Here is a 19,607-nt window from a genome sequence, read left to right on the forward strand (position 1 = left end):
AAAAATGCAGTGCTTCTTTTCGTAAGTACCCTCACCCGCCCGAGGCCCGATGACTACTTCTATTGTCCCATCGGGGATATTGAGGTAGTCCCGCCACGTATATTTTACTCTGTCATCTCATCTTCACCATGTTCTATATAAATTGTTCAAGGTTTTACAACGCAACGTCGTCGTCATCTCTACCCGGTCACCTAGTCTCCTGATGCCCATGGCACGTCATGCTCGGACGACTACCATTTAAGTAACGCCAGACGGCAAGCTACGAGGAACGACAATCCGGCGTCGTAACAGATCCAAGAAGCATAAAGCGCTGTCAAACTCTGCCGGAATACTTGCAGTGACACATGTGCAGTAGCTCCGCCCCTGTAGCCCTCCCTTCATGGCGACAGAAAGTTGTACTCGGCTATAGACATTTCCAACGCAAGCTTCCTAGCCATCGCCAATCGACAAAATGTCCTCTGGTCTCTTGTGAGCCTCCGTTGCTGCCGCATTACTTCCACTCAAAAAGCATTGCAGAAGCGGCTGCACGTGCGTTTTGTATTCATGCCCAACTGCGATCGTGGCCTAATCAGTTTTGTTGTTTTCGTTGGCAGGACGGCGGATGTTTAACCAAGAGGCTGGAAGAAACGGAGCAGCCGCTCAATAGGTGAGCCATACTACCTGAACACGCTCATCAACGAGACCCAGTGAGAACTTCGCAGGGAGCCCGCGTCTGAGACTATGGCCGCATCGACTAAGGTGCGCTGCTCGCACCTTCTCGTCAAGCACCGTGACTCGCGGAGACCTTCCTCGTGGCGCGAGAAGAACATCACCCGCACGAAAGACGAGGCACTCGCTCTCATCAAGGGCTACCGGGAGGAGATTGTGTCGGGCAAGGCCACCTTCGAGGACCTGGCCAGCCAGTTCAGCGACTGCAGCTCGGCCGAAAAGAAGGGCGACCTGGGCCCCTTCGGCCGGGGCGCAATGCAGAAGCCCTTCGAGGACGCCTCCTTTGCTCTCAAGGTTGGCGAACTCTCTGAGCCAGTCTTCACCGAGTCGGGTGTCCACCTCATTTTACGCACGGCCTAGGCCCTGTTCATAACTGCGCTTTGGACAGGGATGTGTAACTAACACTGTAACTTGCTTTGGACAGAAGTGTAACTGACAGGCCACTTGACAGAAGGGTTGGCTGGCGCACGTGCTGAGCGTACAACTTGGCAGAAGACAGTGCTGTGGTGGTCAGCACGCAGCATGCTTCATGTGACTTCTTGAAGGCTGACTCGCATTAATTACACAATAAGAAATAGAAGCAATAAAAAAAGGTACTGACTATTTGATTTCCGAATAAAACTAGTTTACGGCAGTATTTCAGGCTGGCGAGCGCTTCAGGAACAATGAAAGTAGTCACAAAAAGGTGTGTAAGTGGTACCACGCGTTTAATTTGTCGATAGTCCCAGTCCGTAAGTTCTATGTTAGGGTTACAGCGTTACTTGCTATAGTTTCGAAGGCCTTCCGCTGGACGCTTCTTTCAGCGGTTTTACCTAACTCGGTCCGGTCCGTTTAACCTCTTTGTCGTTGATACAGTGCTTTCTCACGACGGATTCATGACGTGTTGTGAAACACTATTAAACCAGGTGCCTCCCTACGGCGCAGAAATTAGAAATTGACAGTGAAAGTGTGATATTTCTATAGCCCTCGTGGTGATCAGAGCTGATCGGTAAGTGTGCCTTTGTGATGCGTACAGGGTGAGCAGACTATTTCAATTTTCAATGAATTGAGGTAAATTCAATGTTCAATGAATGTATTTAATTCAATGTTCAAAACAAAAACATGCGCAGTGTTATGATCGGCTTGGAACTGCACCTGTTAAATGTGGGAATCAAGCTCGAGCGCCTTTTCCGTGACGAGATAATCCTCTTTCATCCCCGAGAGAGCGTCTGACCTCTACGGAGCAGACGAAAACGGCGAGCTACCAAGAAGGAGGACCCGAGGGAGAGGAGGTCGTCAACTTGACCGCCCGACAGAGGTCTGACACTTCCACAAGTTCCCCGAAGGAGTCATCGGCAGGTTATGATCTTCCTGGAATCTGCATCGCTCCAATATGGGAAGCAAGCCCCGGCGCTTTTCCCGTGACGAGATAATCCCCTTCATCCCCGAGAGGGCGTCTCACCTCTACGGAGCAGACGAAAACGGCGAGCTACCAAGAAGGAGGACCCGAGGGAGAGGAGGTCGTCAACTTGACCACCAGAGAGAGGACTTCCCCGAAGGAAACATCGGCCACCACGAGGGGATTTAAGGCCGTCCTGGCCCCCGTGTTAATCAGAACCGCTCGAGACTCGGATAGAGTCAAAACCACGTACCAATGAAGTGAATACAATCTTTTCTATTTGGTGGGGAAGCTTTCAACAGGAGCCTGCACGTACAAAACTAATTCGCCGTTTTAGAAAACACACAAGCTAAAACCTGGCAAATTCTCAAAGTCAAGCGCTCACCATTCTGCTGAAGCCAGGACGAAGGGTGGAGTATCCCATTGCTGTCAACCAGCTGATATAATCTCGACCGGGTGAGGTGGGTCGTCACCGCAGGAATCAGGAGACGACGATGAAGGCGGGCATCGTGATGACGAAAAATAGAAAAGATTGTATTCACTTCATTGGTACGTGGTTTTGACTCTATCCGAGTCTCGAGCGGTTCTGATTAACACGGGGGCCAGGACGGCCTTAAATCCCCTCGTGGTGGCCGATGTTTCCTTCGGGGAAGTCCTCTGTCCGGTGGTCAAGTTGACGACCTCCTCTCCCTCGGGTCCTCCTTCTTGGTAGCTCGCCGTTATCGTCTGCTCTGTAGAGGTGAGACGCTCTCTCGGGGATGAAGGGGATTCTCGTCACGGGAAAAGCGCCGGGGCTTGCTTCCAACATTGGAGAGATACAGATTCCAGGAAGATCATAACCTGCCGATGACTCCTTCGAGGAACTTGTGGAAGTGCCAGACCTCTGTCGGGCGGTCAAGTTGACGACCTCCTCTCCCTCGGGTCCTCCTTCATGGTAGCTTCGCCGTTTTCGTCTGCTCCGTAGAGGTCAGACGCTCTCTCGGGGATGAAAGAGGATTATCTCGTCACGGGAAAGGCGCTCGAGCTTGATTCCCACATTTAACAGGTGCAGTTCCAAGCCGATCATAACAGCAGATGCTTACAAAACAAACGCCCAAGCGCAGCTCTGAAGCATTTATGTATAGAGCACAGTGGCAGACTTTCTCATTTTCTTAAAGTCACATTAGCTTGCATGCGTGGTTCTAATCATGATTGAAACCGAAAGATAACAGTTCAGTTATTTTTACGTTTATCAAAATTTCTGAGGATCGGGTCATGTCGCGGTAACCAGAACAATACTCCACTCAAACCGAAATAAATCGGTGCCAGGGGAACTCTGAACCGGTAACCAGAACAATGATAACCCGATCTTCTAGCAGGCGAATCAAGACAAATCAGTTGTCTAGTGTTGTGCACTAACCGCAACTGAAAACAAGTCGTTCTGCCGGGCTGAGTCCCTGGTTAAAATTACTACTGCGTTTTTCAATGATAAATCTACGCGCAGAGCGAAACATTAAGAAGCATTCGATACATCCTTACATTTAGACGGCTTGTTCAGGTCTCTTGATGCCCGCACAGCATACCTCTCGTTGACGGCAGCCAAGGACCTCTCAAAAAGCTTACGCTCATCGTCTGACTTCAGGTAGCCATGGGAGTAGCCGTCTTCATGATGATGTAACCCTTGGAGGTACTTTTCGATCACCTTCTGTCGGTCAGGAGGCTCGCTCATTGTTGCATTCCGAGCTTTCACAAGCGAAACAAAACGACGCACGCCGCGAATATGATGCGCGCGCCAACTTCTCGCTCACGTGGAATGAGCTGATCCGAACTGAGGCGCCGCACACCGACCGCGCCGCCAAACAGAGAGGGAAAAAAATAAAATGGCGATACGTCATCGAGGCGAGGCCCCGCCCCTGCACGGATTTGTTGTGAAAACAGTCGCACCCTCGGCTATCGCTCGCACCAACGTTACTATATTATAGACTGCTCGCACTATGCCTGCCTGAGATACGCGCTTATGCGGACCCCTGAGATACGCACTGATCCTGACGTTGACTAACATCGGTTGTTGTGGATTGCTCACTTTCCCCTTGAACCAAAAAACGATCAAAAATATCTCGGTTTCACTCCGAAACAAAATAATAAATTACCTTTCGGCTACGTTTTCGTTCCGGTAAAAAATATCGTTTCGTTTTTGTTTTCCTTCCACTCCGACACACTGCTTGAAACACTCTGGCGAATCGCATATTGTAGATAACGAGCCCTTTGAGTGCGTCTTTTGTGTTTATTCATGGGAGTAACATACCTTGTTAATTGGTCAATGCCGTCTGTTATCAGAACTGAAAACCGGAATTCACGTATTTCCGCAATATTTTGCTGTTTCTACATAAAATTCTGAGTTCACTCCGTTGCTTATATGGAAAGTACTTCGTGAAGTTAAAAAAAAAAACATTTCAGAAAATTACGTCAAAACTGGGTAACAAATGCTTTGCTTTAAAACAACAGTCCATTCAAAGAATCGGAAGAATTTAATTCTAGCGCCACATTATTAGGGACATTGTCAATGGCTCGCATCTCCATAATTACCTCTTAGAAGCGTTCTTAAATGTCCCGCCATACGCACTCGTTGCGCGGTACCCGTCGAGATAACATCCGCGTCTCTTTCCGTGAAAATAATGTTCTCACGGCTCCCGTCGAAATAACGACAGGGAACAACTCGCTTGGTCTGCTTAGTTTCGTCTAGTTTCGTCTGTTCCATGCGCCGTTATGACATGATGGCCCGAGTTGCTGACTGATCTTTCTTCAGCGGGAGAACAATTGATGTAAGAGCGCAGGATTTTTCCGGGCCGTTATGAGACGCCGCCGGTGACTCCTCAGCCCGTGTCGCAGCTGCCAGCACCGATTTTTCCAGCGCAGGTCAGTGGCACTCCCGCTGTTGCGTCCTTAGTTGAGCGTTGCTGAAAATAAATCTTTTATAGCCACCGCGAGCTCGCGGCCTTGCTTTGCAAGGCTGTCTCGCTCGCGGCCATGTGGCCCAGCCATCTGCTCTAGGGTTGTCGAAAACTGTTCCATCCATGGTTTCATCACAGCCTCCTCCGCTTGTCAAAACTGCCAGCTAGTGGTTTTGCTGTCACGTCACAGAAACGACCTGACTTTGAACACTTAGTTTTACCTTACCAATTCCCCTACGGGTTGATATGTGTTTCGGATGTGCGCGCAAAGCACGGCTCCCTTTCTTCGCATTATTTTGTGATGTCAGACCGTAGCTAAAAATAAAGTTGTAGTGTGGTAACGCGCGCGGCTGTGTTTGTTGTTTACGTGATCGCATTTTTTCTACCGAAATCTCAGAACAGGGCAGTGGCACAGCTGTCGGAGGCTGTCCATGCGTGGCTTTACGTCGAACTTGCGCAGCGGTGCGTGTTTATCTGCAGAACCTGTGCGCGATAAGTGCGTATACGCACCGATACACCCAGCGATGTCAGGTGTCCTTGAACCTGATTATTGTTCAATCGATAAAAGTATGCGCCCGGGACACCAGTCCTATCAGTCGTTCTTTTGTCAGTCCAGTTCAGCGGTGCTGCGACGCGCTTGGCACGTAAAACCCCAGAAAGAAGCAGAAGAAGCGCTTATTTTCAAGCACGCTAGATTTCAAATCGCCCCCTTGCCTTAGCACCTAATCACTCTTGAAGCTTCGATTGTGCTCGAATAAGTCGAGGCTGGCCGACACCTCTGTCAGGTCCGATTTGCACCTTCAGTAACAAGTTAGCCACGGGTGACACTTGCGTTCTTCCATTCATTTCTGTACTTTCTCCTGGAAACCATGCGTTCGGTGTTTGCGTCGATGTTACTGTCCGTGCAGCATGAAGATATGCAAATGAGGCTGTCGTGAAATACCTACTGGTCTGGCACAGTGCCTAGACCTATTCACTGCCAAACCTGAGGCTGGGTTCTTCATCAGCACATATAGTTTGGGCAGTGTGGAACTTTCTTTTACGAAATTAACCTATGAAAGCCTGGGAAAAGTACTAGACCTGTTCAGCTTCTCCGGAAGAAAATTTTGACAGAGACAGAGATGTTGTTACTAGTTAATTACTACGCAGACTAATTAAGAAACACTAGCCGAAGAGATAAATGAGAAGAATAGAACCATTCATTGCCCAAGCTTGTGCTCAGGAAACAATGCAACAAATAGATGAAAACAGTAGCAGCGAGCACGGTCAGCAAACCTCAAATAGGACCAGTCTGTTCTAGATTACTGTATATTTATACTTGTGGTGCTCACATCAATTCAAGACTATACCACAGCATTTGTTCATGAATACACCATTCACAAATATTTGGATATAGCAATTGCGTCGTCAGAGCAAAGATCACGTTGACAGTGATACTTCAGTAATTACCAGCCAACAGTTCAAGATCGTCAGTATTCAGTATTCGTCACCTACTGTTCATTTTGCCAGATGTTGTGGTCTCATACTTGAAAGACCTGTCACTATGTGCAGGCACTGCAAACAGAGAGTCGCGTTGAATATATCACATATTGACGATCGTGTCAGCAAGGTATTGCATTGATGCACTCTGCGAAAGCGGCTCAAAATTTCAGGCAGCAGCACACAACTTTTGATCGGGAAGGAGCCACCGGCGAAGCTAAGGAGGGACATCACAAGCAATAGGGCTTCCACGTCACAGGCGGCGTTTACATGAATGCAACAAGTGGCGCATCACATCGCATTTCTAGCGCATCGCATTCATATGAATGGCGGTAACGCACTAGGAAGGCGAACGACATCGGTGGGACAGGAGAGAGTAGTACGAGACAGTGTAAGTCGTCTCGTGCGTTACCTGTGACGCTGGCACATTTCATGCGAGAGAGAGACAGCTGTGGGTATGTGTTCTCCTCTGCTCACCAGCGGAATGCAAATCACCAGATGTTGATTTCAACTTCTTTCAAACAGACGGGAACGTGCCACATGTCCCCGCCGTAGCATTGATGAAAACGCGGCTACACACATGCCACATGCAGCGCACCAATAGCCAGCAGGAGTGGTGAAACTTGGGGCATTCTTGTGAAACACAGATTGCACACAAATGCTTCTAGAAATGCACCACGCAGCACGAAGTGAAGGGAGATAGAAGAAACAATGCTGGAGTTGTAGGGACAGGGAATGCGACAAGAGAAGGAAGAGGGCACTCTGCTCCAGTATGGGAGAAGGCACGAGCAAAATCTCTCTTGCGGGCACTAGCGTAGGCGACCAGAGTGAAAATTTGCTCATGGAGGGCACCTTTCTTCCTCACAACATTCGCTTTACGACTTATGTTTGCTTCTATCTCGGCCACTACCACACTCCGTTCCATACATAGCAGGCGACACCGCGAAATCTTATGGAGAGACTACTTTCATTGCTTGCACTTGCAATTAAAAAATAATGCGTTATATGTGGAAGAAATATGTGGGAACGCATCATTTAATTCAAGGTGAGATCAGGTCTCGTACTTTTATGTCGCAAAATGTGACATAAATATTATGTGAAAGGAGACGCAGTGCTTGTTTACCAGCAAACATGGAGAGTTACACGTTTGTGCTACCAGCAGCCACAGCACAACGCTTGCACTCGGGAAGAAGACATGGTATGTCGTATATCGTGGCAGTGCAAGGGTGCAGAAATAATGTGCAATTTGACTTAATCTTACGTCCTCAAGTTGTAGTTGTAATATGTGAAGTAGTTATTCTGTGGAAAGCGTCGCATATAAAAACACAACTGCACTGCGAAATGTGTAGAGTGAGGCTTTTGCAATCGCACTACTTTCGTAACCTCTGCAGCCTTTGCCTGCTAAGTATGAAACAGAGTATACACACATTTTGGGGAAACCTTGCGGTATCACGCTCCCAGAGTTGCCCTTTGCAACTCCTGGTGTATTACCCAACTTTTTGGTGGTGGTGGGCGTAAAGGGGCACCGAAGAGGAATATTTTAGTTAAGTTGGACCGGTGAAATATGCTATAAAAAGGAATTAGGAAATACTATATTACGTGCATCTGAACATCAAATGTGAGGGGAAAAGAAGTCCCACTGAAGTTATTGGCAACAAATAAGAACGTTTTTGTCATAAACTGTCAACAACTCAATGTTTTGTAAGCACCATGTTGTTCTTCAGACATCTTAAATCACAATCGTAATGCTGTGAAATATGACAACAGATTATTTGAAGAGCACTTTTTATTTCGACCCAAGGCTGGTTATATGCATTATGCAGCAGGCTCCAAAAATAGAGTGCAGAACCCTAACGTCAGCGTGATGCAACGCCTGGGCATTCGTGAAATTCACGGCAGCCATATATATATATCTGCGGCACAAAGTCGGCAAATTATTTGATTGGCGTTGCTGGCACTCACATTTCTGAAAATGGCTTTTTCTTTTTAATGTGGCATATATTCTGCAAAACATTATGATTCCTACTGGAATCATTGTATAAAACAAAGGTTAGCCAAATCAGGCTCAGTAAGTTGGAAAACAAGAAAGAAATTAAATATGTTTCCATACCAGTACTCCCTGACATCATAGATATTGACGGCCTTTCTTCAGAGAAGATATAGACAGCAAGGAATGACCCCAACTGCCCAGCATGTGATACTCCAGAGACAATCTCGCACATCCCCCGCAGCTGCCTCAATTACCGTACAGAATGTCAGACACCTAATGCCACATTGTCTGGTTTGGACGATAGACCCCTTTTGGTGCAGAAGCTTCTGGGGCCATGAAACAGCAGTAAAATTTTGGTTGGAGTTTTCTCACTCTTTTATTCAGTGATCTCCAACCCAGCAGATCTCTGCCGAATGTTTACCACCTTTGATTCCTTTGCTCTTGACATGTTTAGCAAAGAGCGACCTCACCAGCAGGCTCTAGAACTACATGACAGGCGCTTGCGTGTGCGACGTGGGTGAGGTGTGTGCACAGAACACGTGTGCATATCACACGTGCACATAGTTCACTTTACATTATGATCGTCATCTGCACTCCTTTTTTTTTTTTTTTGTCCTTTTCTTTCCGCCCGTCCCCTACACAGAGTAGCAGGCCAGAGACAAAACTGTACCCGCCGACTTCTCTGCTTTTCTCACATTAAATTTTTCTCTATCTCTCTCTCTCTCTCTCTTGACAGCAAACAAAGATGACATTGCAGTCTAAAAAAAACTGAACACTGTCCGCGGCAAGTTCCGAGAACTTTTTCTGTGCTAAAATATCCCAATCACAAGTATGGGAAAGTACTTTGAAACCTGCAAAATTACTTTAGCACACCATTGCTATAGTTTGTGCATGGAATTGATAAATTGAAAAAAAAAATGTTCATTTTGTTTGATTAATAGTGAATAATCTTTTTATCAAATAAATCTAGATGTAGCTTTAAAAAAAATACTCACCTAAGCAAATTTAGTTTTGTCACTTTAACATCATAGCGTAACCATTATGTAAAATAATAACTCTGCAGTATTTGAAAGAAGAAGCATTACGTTTATGCTTTGCTGGTGTTACACTCATTGAAAGCACTTTCGTGTTTGACAAGTAATGTAATGTAACAGACAGAAATGTGGCAGTCTCTCCTTTTTTATGAATGCGCAAAATTTATTCGTACCATTCTGCGTATTTAATGCTGGGCCACCTCCAATTCTTTTTCTTTTTTTTTTGTCATTCCCCAGTCTTGAGGGGCAAAAAGTACATTTCCTGAAATGCTTCACTGAAGTCGCCTTGCTATCTAGAAAAGTGACATTTCAATTACGGCGTGCTCTAAACTTTTCTAAGTCTGTGTACAACTTAAAGTATATCAGGCCTTATTCGATTACAAGGACCTGCAATAGTTGAATTCGTCCATATAGCGAGTCATTTGGTATTATGTATTGATAAAGCGCAGTGTGCTGCATTTTGAACAACAGTGGCTATACAACGGAAAGCCTCAGCTCTGGTTCACCTCTAAAAAAGGTGCTTAAAATGAGGGATGAGGCAAAGAAGGGGGACAGGACTCGTGTGCCATAGTTTGGTACTAATTAGCAGTATTATTGCTACTATTAATCGTTGTTTTCTGCTATTATCAACTCAGCTCTGGGCTGAGGCTTCTCTTGTTCGCCCACTGTTGATCGCTTCCAGTCGTGATCTTCCGGTGACTCATTTGTCTTGTTCGGGCTGTGCAGTGTTTGCAGTACAGTCGAACCTCAATATATAGAACATGAATTTAGGAAATTATTGGATATAAGAACGTAAGTCTACAGTCTGATTGTCCATATATTCTACAGCTACAGTTCCTTGGAGCACTGTGTGCACAAATGGGCACAGCAAGATAGTACATCAAATTAAAGGCACAAATTTAAATAGTGATAATTAAACTTGTCATGCATATTTTAAAACACTTCTGATTGAACCTGTGCTGCAAGTTCGAATGTTATGTGTAAGGTGTTTCAGTAAAACAAGTTAAAGGTTGACAACTATGTGTTTGCTCGAAAATTTTCATTTGCACATGGCCCAGGATGCTATGTAAGCCAGCTACAAAAAAAAAAAAAGAACACTCTGTACATATTAAGTCATTAGATGCAAAGCAAGAAAGTACGTACTTTGGCCACTGGCGCTATCAAAGAAAAGCGGACAGAGCTCATCTCGGTTAAAAGCTTAGGCTGGCCTTGCAGGGTTTGTATAATTCTGTTGCATGGCCTCAACCGTAGATCTGTTTTCATTTATTGCTGCTATTTTCTAATAAATGTTAGACATGAAGAAAATATATTTAGCTCCGAACGTAGCTTCATATGTACGTTCTGTCGCACGTGCGGCTTCCAGTAAGCGTGCTCTGGCTTTGGGGTTTTACCCGACAGTAATCGTGCAAGAATTTATATATAAAATGTACAACACATGAAGTGTCAAGTAAATTTGGCTGCCCATTTGTGAGTGATTGACACTTCACTGGTACCCGTGCAGCCATCATGGCAGGTCGGGGTGCGAGGGAGAATGGAAGACCTGGACACCCGTCGGACACCTTCCAGCTGGAAGCACGTAAGTGCATGGACACACTTCTACAGCTCAGGCTTCCTTTAGTTCCCGTCACACAGAGTTGCAACGGTCTGTTATTTTGCTGATTGTCAGACCGCTACATCCGTGCTCGTGCTAGGGATTGCAGTTTTATGTTTATGGTTGTGACTGATTCCTTCGGGAAGCTCTCATTTTGATTTAAAGCAGCACTGCGATGCATCTCACAGGGGTTTTAAAATGTTGTGCAACCTTAACTAATCTCCTCTATAACCCAGAATGGCGGTTCAGTGGCTGTGACGTTGCACTGCTAAGCACGAGGTCATGGGTTTCACTCCCGGCTGCAGCGGTCACATTTTGACGGGGGGCAAAATGCAGAAACGCTTGTGTACTATTTAGGTGCTCATTAAAGGGCCTCAGGAGGTCAAGATTAATCTAGAGTCTCTCACTGCGGTATGCCTTATAATCAGATAATTTTGAAATTTTAATTTTTTCTTCCAAGAATTTTTCTACAGCTTTTTATTTTTTTTATGATATTCCCCAGTGTTGTTGTTTTTTAATGTATGTCTGCACCAGCACTCAGACCTTAGGGTTGGTCCTGGACACATTAAATAAACACGATTGATTGATTGATTGATTGATTGATTGTCATTATCATTATTTTGTTTTACTAATATTTCCCTGCCTTTTTTTTTCTTTTAATGTATGTGTGCGCCAGCACTCGGACTGCATGGTTGTTCCTGAGCATGATAAATAAATGATTGATTGATTGATTTATTGGTTGATTATTACTATTATTATTAATATTGCTATTTGTCAACTTCTTTAAGCTGGCTTTACTGGACTGTTGAGCTGTTCTCGACCTAGACCCACTGCCTGGCTAAGGTGTTCAGTTGCACATTCAATTCCAAATGGCAGCAGTTACATTCCAGTGGGGCAGAAAACATTCGTGTACTGCGCTTGTGTTGCCAGTCAAAGAACTCCAGGTGGTCAAAACTAATTCAGAGCCCTCCAATAGTTTCTTGTAGCCTGTGTGTTGCTTAGGGGCATTAAACCCACAAAATCATTGTCAGTCAGTAAATCGAGCAGTGCTTATGATCTTCCTGTTCTCGAGGGGAAGTGGCAGGGGGGTGGGCTACCCACTTCCATATATGTTGGCTGCTCTATGTACTCTCCCAAGCAATATGAAAGAGCACACTTCAATTGCCTTGAAAAAGGCTCTAGTGTCTATACACACATATCCTGCATGAAAGTAAAAGGGAAAGCTACGTGTTACATCAACTTCTCTAAGATTCCAATCCACGCATCACGAGGGATCATTGCTTGAAAGCTAATTCAGTGTTCCGTCTCGTACTGCTCACAACTGTATGCATATATTTACATACAGACACGGTAAAAATTTTACAGGGTGTGGGCTTCACGAGAAAGTTGATTGTCAGGCCAGTTGTTGCCTGCAGCCTTAATACAGTGCAGCATTGTGTTGGTCACGTGTGCCGGTACACGTAAGCACATAAGGAATGCAGGCTGCATGCCCGGGATCAGGAAATACTCTGCTTTTCCTCAGATCTTGCATTCCACAAACTTTTGATCTTACCTGTACAGTGTATGTTTGGACTGTTTTCTTACTTGCTTGTTTGTTCCTTTCTTTCTTTCTTTGCACAGGAATAAAAAATAAGGTAATTCGAAATTTCAGCCAATTAACTCATAGACCATGGTTCTTTGCATAGGTTAATAAATTTCTCTTGAAACTTTGAGGGGACCACCCAATGCACATCGGAAGAGCTACCTATGCTCGTGTGCTCTTATCTATAAAGTTTACTCTCTCTCTCTCTCTCTTGAAACTTTAAGCCCTACAGTCAAATTATCAATCCTTGTTGTCGAAGGCCTCCGACTGAAAGCTTGGCCCTTTTGTGCAGCGGAGAGTGCCGAGGAAGACGAGCACGGCTACGTCCACCCGTCTCGACTTGACGTAGGTGGCCCGGAGGCGCGACGGCCCAGCGTCCCCTTCCACACCCGCAACCTCATCCGGCAGCTGCCCTCACGGAATCTAGGCAAGTGGCTCTGCTCTTCCATGCGATTGGCACGCGACTGTCGCGTCTCACAGGTCACGGAACTGCTAAGGCAAGGCGCGTAGGAAGCAAGGAGCTAGGAGGGAGCATTGCGGAGCACAATTGAAGACAAGTGAGTTGGCCCAACACGTGGTAACGTAGGGGTGAGTTTTAGTGTCTTCCACCGCCGCGCTAGCTACACTCACCGCACGCTCTTCCAAAAAGCAACGAGTGCGACAACAACCTGCAGCTGCAACCCTCGCGTGTGATGGAGAAGACTAAGAATGTATTCATTGCAATATAACCTGCTGAAGTTGCCCGAACATTTTGGGAGAAAATGTGCACAGAGTGGTTGGCAAACCACCCAAACAAGTGCTCATCACTTGAAACGCACTGCGAACCAAGCACACTGGGCCGAGTCTGCCTAGTAGGGTCACATGTTGGGCTGATTTTCTGAGAGAGAAAAGGCAAAGAGGGTGATTTCACAGTGAGTTGGCTTGCAAAGGCTAGCTGCATGACATGGTTCTTCCTCGTATAGCTTACTTCCTTCCTCCACGTGTTAATGGCTCGGGAGCACATTGTTGTCGACGTGCACCGAGCTCTTAGACGGACATTCAAGTGGAGTGGTAAGTTATGCTGGGTTGCTAAATCACACTTCTGGAAAAAACCAGAAACAGCAGTCTTACCGAGAGCCAAGTGTTGGTAAGCCAAAAAACACACCAAAACGAAAGTTCCCGCACTGGTTCCTCATGATGTTACCAGATCTAAAAAGTGTCTGCTTGGGACTGTTGATAGTCCATTGATAAGGATTATGTTACACTCTAAAAAAAACTAAGAGACTCAACAAAATCTGTTTTGAGAGCTTTTTATGAACACGAATGGGTGCAAACATGCAAAATTACTTCGAAATTTGGGGTATCATACTAAACTACAAGCTCTGCAGTACAGGTTCAAAATTCAGAGAGAGAAAGTGTACTTCATTTACTCTCCTAATAAGGAATCCTGGTCATCTATGTATGTGCAGGCTGTATATTGAAAAAAACCACTTCACCAGACTAAGTAACACTGTGTTACACTTTTGGGTACCTTTAATTGTGATGCATAATGCCGGGGACAGTTTCCCAACCACAGAAGCATGATTCGACTCCAAATATCGGCAGCAAAAGGTAAAAAAGTGCAATCTTTTCATGCATGCACTGCCAGCCACTGATTTCTTGCTTCTTCATTGTGAGCAATGCTGTTGTATGAGAGCCTAAGCATCTTTCTTTTTTATGTCGTTTTGGTCAGCATGCATCTTAACATTTGACAATCAGTCCTGACTAGACATGCCATCGGCAGACCCTAGACATCGCTGACCTTGGATTCCCACTGCAATAGAGTCAATAGCGCTGCTATCATGGTCACTTAGCCGTCCATGGTGTGGTTCCCACACTGATGCAAGCTTTAGTCAGTTTTGAGATTTGTATTTCAGCCTATTTAACTAGTTGTCGCAATTTCACAGCATTCTGATTAGCTCCTAATTTGGACCTCACGCAGATTCGTGTATCACGTCTTGTCCTACGGCAACAACTTATCCGTGTCTCTCCAGTGCTCATTCGGAAAATTGTTTCAGATTTTTAAAATTTATAACTACCTTACAGACCCAAGTAAAGCATGGAGTAATGATGCTGAGATACAAGAAAAGATATGCATAGAAACTGCTCAGTGAAACATTATTTAATGAAATAAATTATAAAAATAACACACACGTAATATTCACTATTGCAAATACAGTTAGCAATGAGGGTGAGCACCTCATAAAGCCCACACAGCACCAATCATTCCTGTGCACAAATTAAGTGGCTCGCTTCTCCTGTACAATGAGTAACACGAGAACAAGGTGAGAGCAGGAGCCAACGTTTCGACAAGTGGACTTGTCGAAACGTTGGCTCCTGCTCTCACCTTGTTCTCGTGTTACTCATCCTCTTGAATCACCATCTCCCGCATTCCCCTTGTTTTTCCTGGATTTCTCCTGTACAAGCTGCTTAAGAATTTTTTCACACAATGTAAGACCACATTAAGAGTCAAAAGACATGCAGTGAAGTAAGATTATACGAATGAATTTTTTTCAGTTTACACCTGTTATCAGTTTTTCATAATGAGCTCACAAATTTCACATTCGGGCAGCAAATGGCCTGAAAATGAAGGGGGACGTTCCTACTAGATATGAATCACTGTAAGGGCTATTCACATATTTGTGTGTGTGTGTGTGTGTGTGCGTGCGTGCATGCACGCGCGCGCACACACACACACACACAGTTCAGGAGCAAAATGTGACTAGGTTGCAGAAAACATGGAACGAGAGAACAAAGAGACAAACAGCATGGTTCCATAAATTTCCATGATTGTACGTCATTTCATGCTTAGCAGCAACGCTACAGGAGCTACTCAAGTACTAGTGCATTCACATACTCAAGTGCATTACTCATACATACTCAATTACATTCACCTTACTCAAGTAGTGCATATCGCATTTAATAATGCAATTCTCACTCTCCACGTTTCACAGGGCAGTTATATTTAAATTGGGACACTTACTACTGAATAACTACTTACCTTTATCCCCATATCATTATGTCCCCGTATCCCCTGTATCGATTGAGAGTAAATAGGTTCATATCGGCAGTGCCTTACGTGCACTAAAAACATCTTATTGCGACACATACAAGTGTGAGACTTAATGTTGCATAGAATTACTTGATGTGTGTGCCTTTTTTCTTGTACACGACACACAATTTTTTTTTTTTTTTTGCAAAGGCAAACAGTAGGAGAAGTCTCTCTAGCCGCCACAGCATTGCCTGCTTACAAAGCAGACTATAGTCATACTGTGCCGCCGTGCCAGGTCATCCCAGCCTTCAATTCTGCTTCAGGCTAAGGAGGTTATTTCACGCTTTTTATAAAGGAATGCCAGTCGGGTAAAGGGCACAAGAAAACTGCTTGTGTATCAGATTTTAGTTTGCAATAAAAAAAAAATCACGTAATCAAAATTTTATCTGAAGCCTCCCAATATATGTGGGGCGCCCCTTACAGCCAAGTCACAGTTTTGGGAAGTCAACTTCTATGAGTAGGGGTGTGGGAATATTCGAAAAGTTGGAATATTGTTGAATATTACACTTTTAATATTCGTATTTGATTCGAAAAATATACAAAAATGTTCAAATATTCGGATGGATATGAATATTCAATTAAAGTTAAAATATTTCTCGTGACGCAGAAGCAAACACGACTCTTGACATTTGTTTCTATCTAATCTAAGAATATTAGGGCGATTTTGTGTCGAATTGTGTGACAATTTCGTGCAGTTAGCGAAATTTTGCCTGTAAAGCACACTTAGCCACTAAACGGTTAAATTGTGCGGGAAAGGCAGCCTCTCAGGAGCATGGGGGCACGGGTTTGCGGACAGCGAGGGCGCTTTTTTTTTAACAGCGAAGCTGTTCTAGCTAACCGTAAAAAGTGCCGCCTGCCGCAAAGCCTCGCCCAGCTATGAGGTCACTGCATTGCCTAGCAACCACCTCGCAGAGCGGCGTGTGCCTCCCCTCCTCTCTGTGTCGTGCACATGTTGCCTTCACATGGGACGTTAAGGAGAGGGAAGGAGAGCATGTTTGGGAGAGGGAAAGAGAAAATGAGAGCGAGATAGAGAGAGAAAGAAATTGTAGCAGCACCAACGAGGCAACGCGCAGAGCTGCTGCCAACGCCGCCCGCGTTTGCGCTGGGGAAACGGCGGGCGGCGTCTGCAGTAGCTCGGCAGGTTTTGACCAGCCACACCCCGGCAAGTGTAGAGGCGCAGCTTGGGCATGACTTCACCGGCGACATAAAGCTCGGAGTCGCCGCGACGGTGGCACAACTCTCGTTGGCCCTGTGGTGAGTACATGTAGCCTTGACATGGGACGACCAAAAAAGATCCGGACACCCCAAGAAGAAGCTCCTCATCTTGAAGCGCGCCGCGCGGCCAAGCGAGAATCTGCGTGTCGGTGGCAAGCCGATTCGTAATACCGTGCCTAGCAGCGCTTAGCATTTCCTAGCAGAACTTAGCCAACCTAGTAAAACCTGGAAGAAGCTAGGTCGATCACCAGCTCCGCTGTTTACTCCAGCCTTGCACCACTAGTGCAAGCTGCCCACATTTTTTTTACACGAAAGTGTTTTATGTCGGCTTTCACGAATGACTTCCTGTAACGAATGTGACATGCCGTCACCTGGGAGTGGTAAAGCGAAGTACAGCATCTTGACACTAACAAGCGCCGACAGGGAGCGCTTCGGCAGTCACTGCGCAGTGGAGACTCCGACTTGGTGTAGCCAAGAACCAAGTGTAAACGGCTTCGTGACTTTGTACACTCGTAATTCTCAATGAACTACTGTAATAAATCATAAACATTAACATTATTAAAAGTGTCCGACGGCAGGATTCGAACCCAGGACCTCTAGCACACAAGCCCGACATTGAAAACCATTATGCCACGGACGCATGCGCCGGCCCACGGCTTAGAACGCCCTTATCAATTTCTCGCAGGCAAGTTACCATGTTGAGAAGTCGCTCACCAACAGGACGCCGCGCGCAAAGCAAACATGCAACACAGTCGCCGTCTTGCAAATTGTGCGCCTTTCGCTGTAGTGGACCGTGAGTTCATGAAACAAACACGCAACAGCTCCTGTGAAGACACGTTTCACTTTCTTGTTCTACCAATTCCTATGAAAGAGGGATCAAGCATAATTGTTTTTCGTTCTTTTTTTGCACCACCACCACCCCCAATTCTGAGCTTATCGCTTGACAGCAAGTGCATTGAGTGACTACTGGCACAGGGTCAAATGTCTCCGAGATTATGGGCATTTGATGTGGTATAATAAGGCACAGGCTGGCAAGGCCAGCTAGCGGGAATTACTAATGCTCCAAGTTCATCATCATCATCATCATCAGCCTATATTTATGTCCACTGCAGGACGAAGGCCTCTCCCTGCGATCTCCAATTACCCCTGTCTTGCGCTAGCGTATTCCAACTTGCGCCTGCGAATTTCCTAACCTCATCATCCCACCTGACTTTCTGCCGTCCTTAAAATGAGCCAAATACACAATGATGTAGCATAACGGCTTACTTGTCTAGTTTTTTAACATTGACAATGCAATTGCCATGTTCCAACATAACAAATTAACCCAACTTGCTAGCAAATGCATGTGCATATCATTATTTGATATTCGAAGCTAAGTATTCGTATTTGATCCTTATTCGAAAATTTTGATATTTGCATCGCACACCCCGCATGCTTATCAAGTCAGGTCAGTTGAACGGCGCACTTTTCTCACATAGCCTCGAAACAGCTCAGCACGGATGTCGAGGTGTGTTGGGGCAGCGAGGGGAATCATTTAACTTGCTGCCTGTAACAGCACGAGAGTATATTAGAATTTTTTCGAGTGGCACAACCACGCTCCACCGGGCAAATTCTGGGTCGCAAGTAACAGCGGCACTGCAGCTGCTGACTACTGAAGGAGCGTCATGGTAAAGCGCATCGCAAGCTGAAGCACGGCTGTTCTAGAGCCACAGTTAGCCAGACACCTCCAATAGCGAGCGACAACGACATCGCCGCATTGAGCGCCACATTGTGCAACGCGTGCGATAAGACGCAGCAGCGCACGTCGGTCAGTGCACTGCCAGTATATTGTAGTTCACTGCAACTGTGCACCCGCAAGGTTCTGCTTTGAGAACAGAAATATGTGTGACACAGGTTTTCGGGGTTACCCGGAAACCTCGATGGCACTACCCACACTTGAGTACCTTGAGCTGATGAGTGAGCTGGCCATATTACAGTGGAACTTGCGCATGTAAACATAGTGTCAGGCTTGCCGTGTCCGCTCACAGTGATAGTGAGGCAAAAGCTACATTTTATTTAGATACGCTCTCATGAGACTGACTTCGAGGACAAAAAATTTATAACTTGAAAGGAAACTGAGGAAAGCATAGAGAGAGCAGTGTAAAGGAAACTGATTGTTTTAAAGGAGTCCTGAACCATCCCTAAGGCTTGGTGAAAAAACATAGTCTGCGGATGGCATACATTGCTGTGAACATCTCAGCCAAGTTTTGCAGTCGTGCGCGTCGCTTGGAGCTCAGAAGTGGAGAGCGACGCCACCTTTCTCTTGAACACTCTCTTTTCAACAGAAGCCAGCTCCTCACTCTTTTCTGGACCCTTTATTTCATCGTAAAGCATCCAGAAAAGGCGGCTGCTATTGGCCAATAGGTGATGTCAATCAGAGGGGGGTTTGGATCAGTGCACTTCTTTCTACAGTTACTGCAGGCGCGGATCCAGGGGGGATGTCCGGATGTCCTGACCCCCCCCCTCAGATTTCTGTATCGCCCCCTCGCTGATAGGGGGATGGCCCTGTCAAAAAAAATATGGCCACCCGCATTCTTCAAAATATTTTTCGTGAGTACCAGTGGTATCAGCCATGTAGAGTAAAGTAGCTC

General features: G+C 45.7%; 1 protein-coding gene and 1 long non-coding RNA gene across 2 annotated transcripts; both read left to right on the plus strand.

The window, feature by feature from the left end:
• Positions 1–598: 598 nt before the first annotated feature.
• LOC119453613 (peptidyl-prolyl cis-trans isomerase NIMA-interacting 1-like) lies at positions 599–1,295 on the plus strand. The gene has a single exon (XM_037715674.2). It carries the CDS (start codon positions 721–723, stop codon positions 1,066–1,068), a length of 348 nt encoding a protein of 115 aa, XP_037571602.2. The 5' UTR covers positions 599–720; the 3' UTR covers positions 1,069–1,295.
• A 3,409-nt stretch (positions 1,296–4,704) lies between these two features.
• LOC125945901 (uncharacterized) lies at positions 4,705–13,116 on the plus strand. Its single transcript, XR_007467196.1, has 3 exons — positions 4,705–4,981; positions 11,021–11,095; positions 12,985–13,116. It is a non-coding gene; the product is annotated as an uncharacterized LOC125945901 (long non-coding RNA).
• Positions 13,117–19,607: the final 6,491 nt, after the last annotated feature.

Source organism: Dermacentor silvarum, chromosome 5 (genome assembly GCF_013339745.2).
Source record: "Dermacentor silvarum isolate Dsil-2018 chromosome 5, BIME_Dsil_1.4, whole genome shotgun sequence".
Lineage (NCBI taxonomy): Eukaryota > Metazoa > Arthropoda > Arachnida > Ixodida > Ixodidae > Dermacentor > Dermacentor silvarum.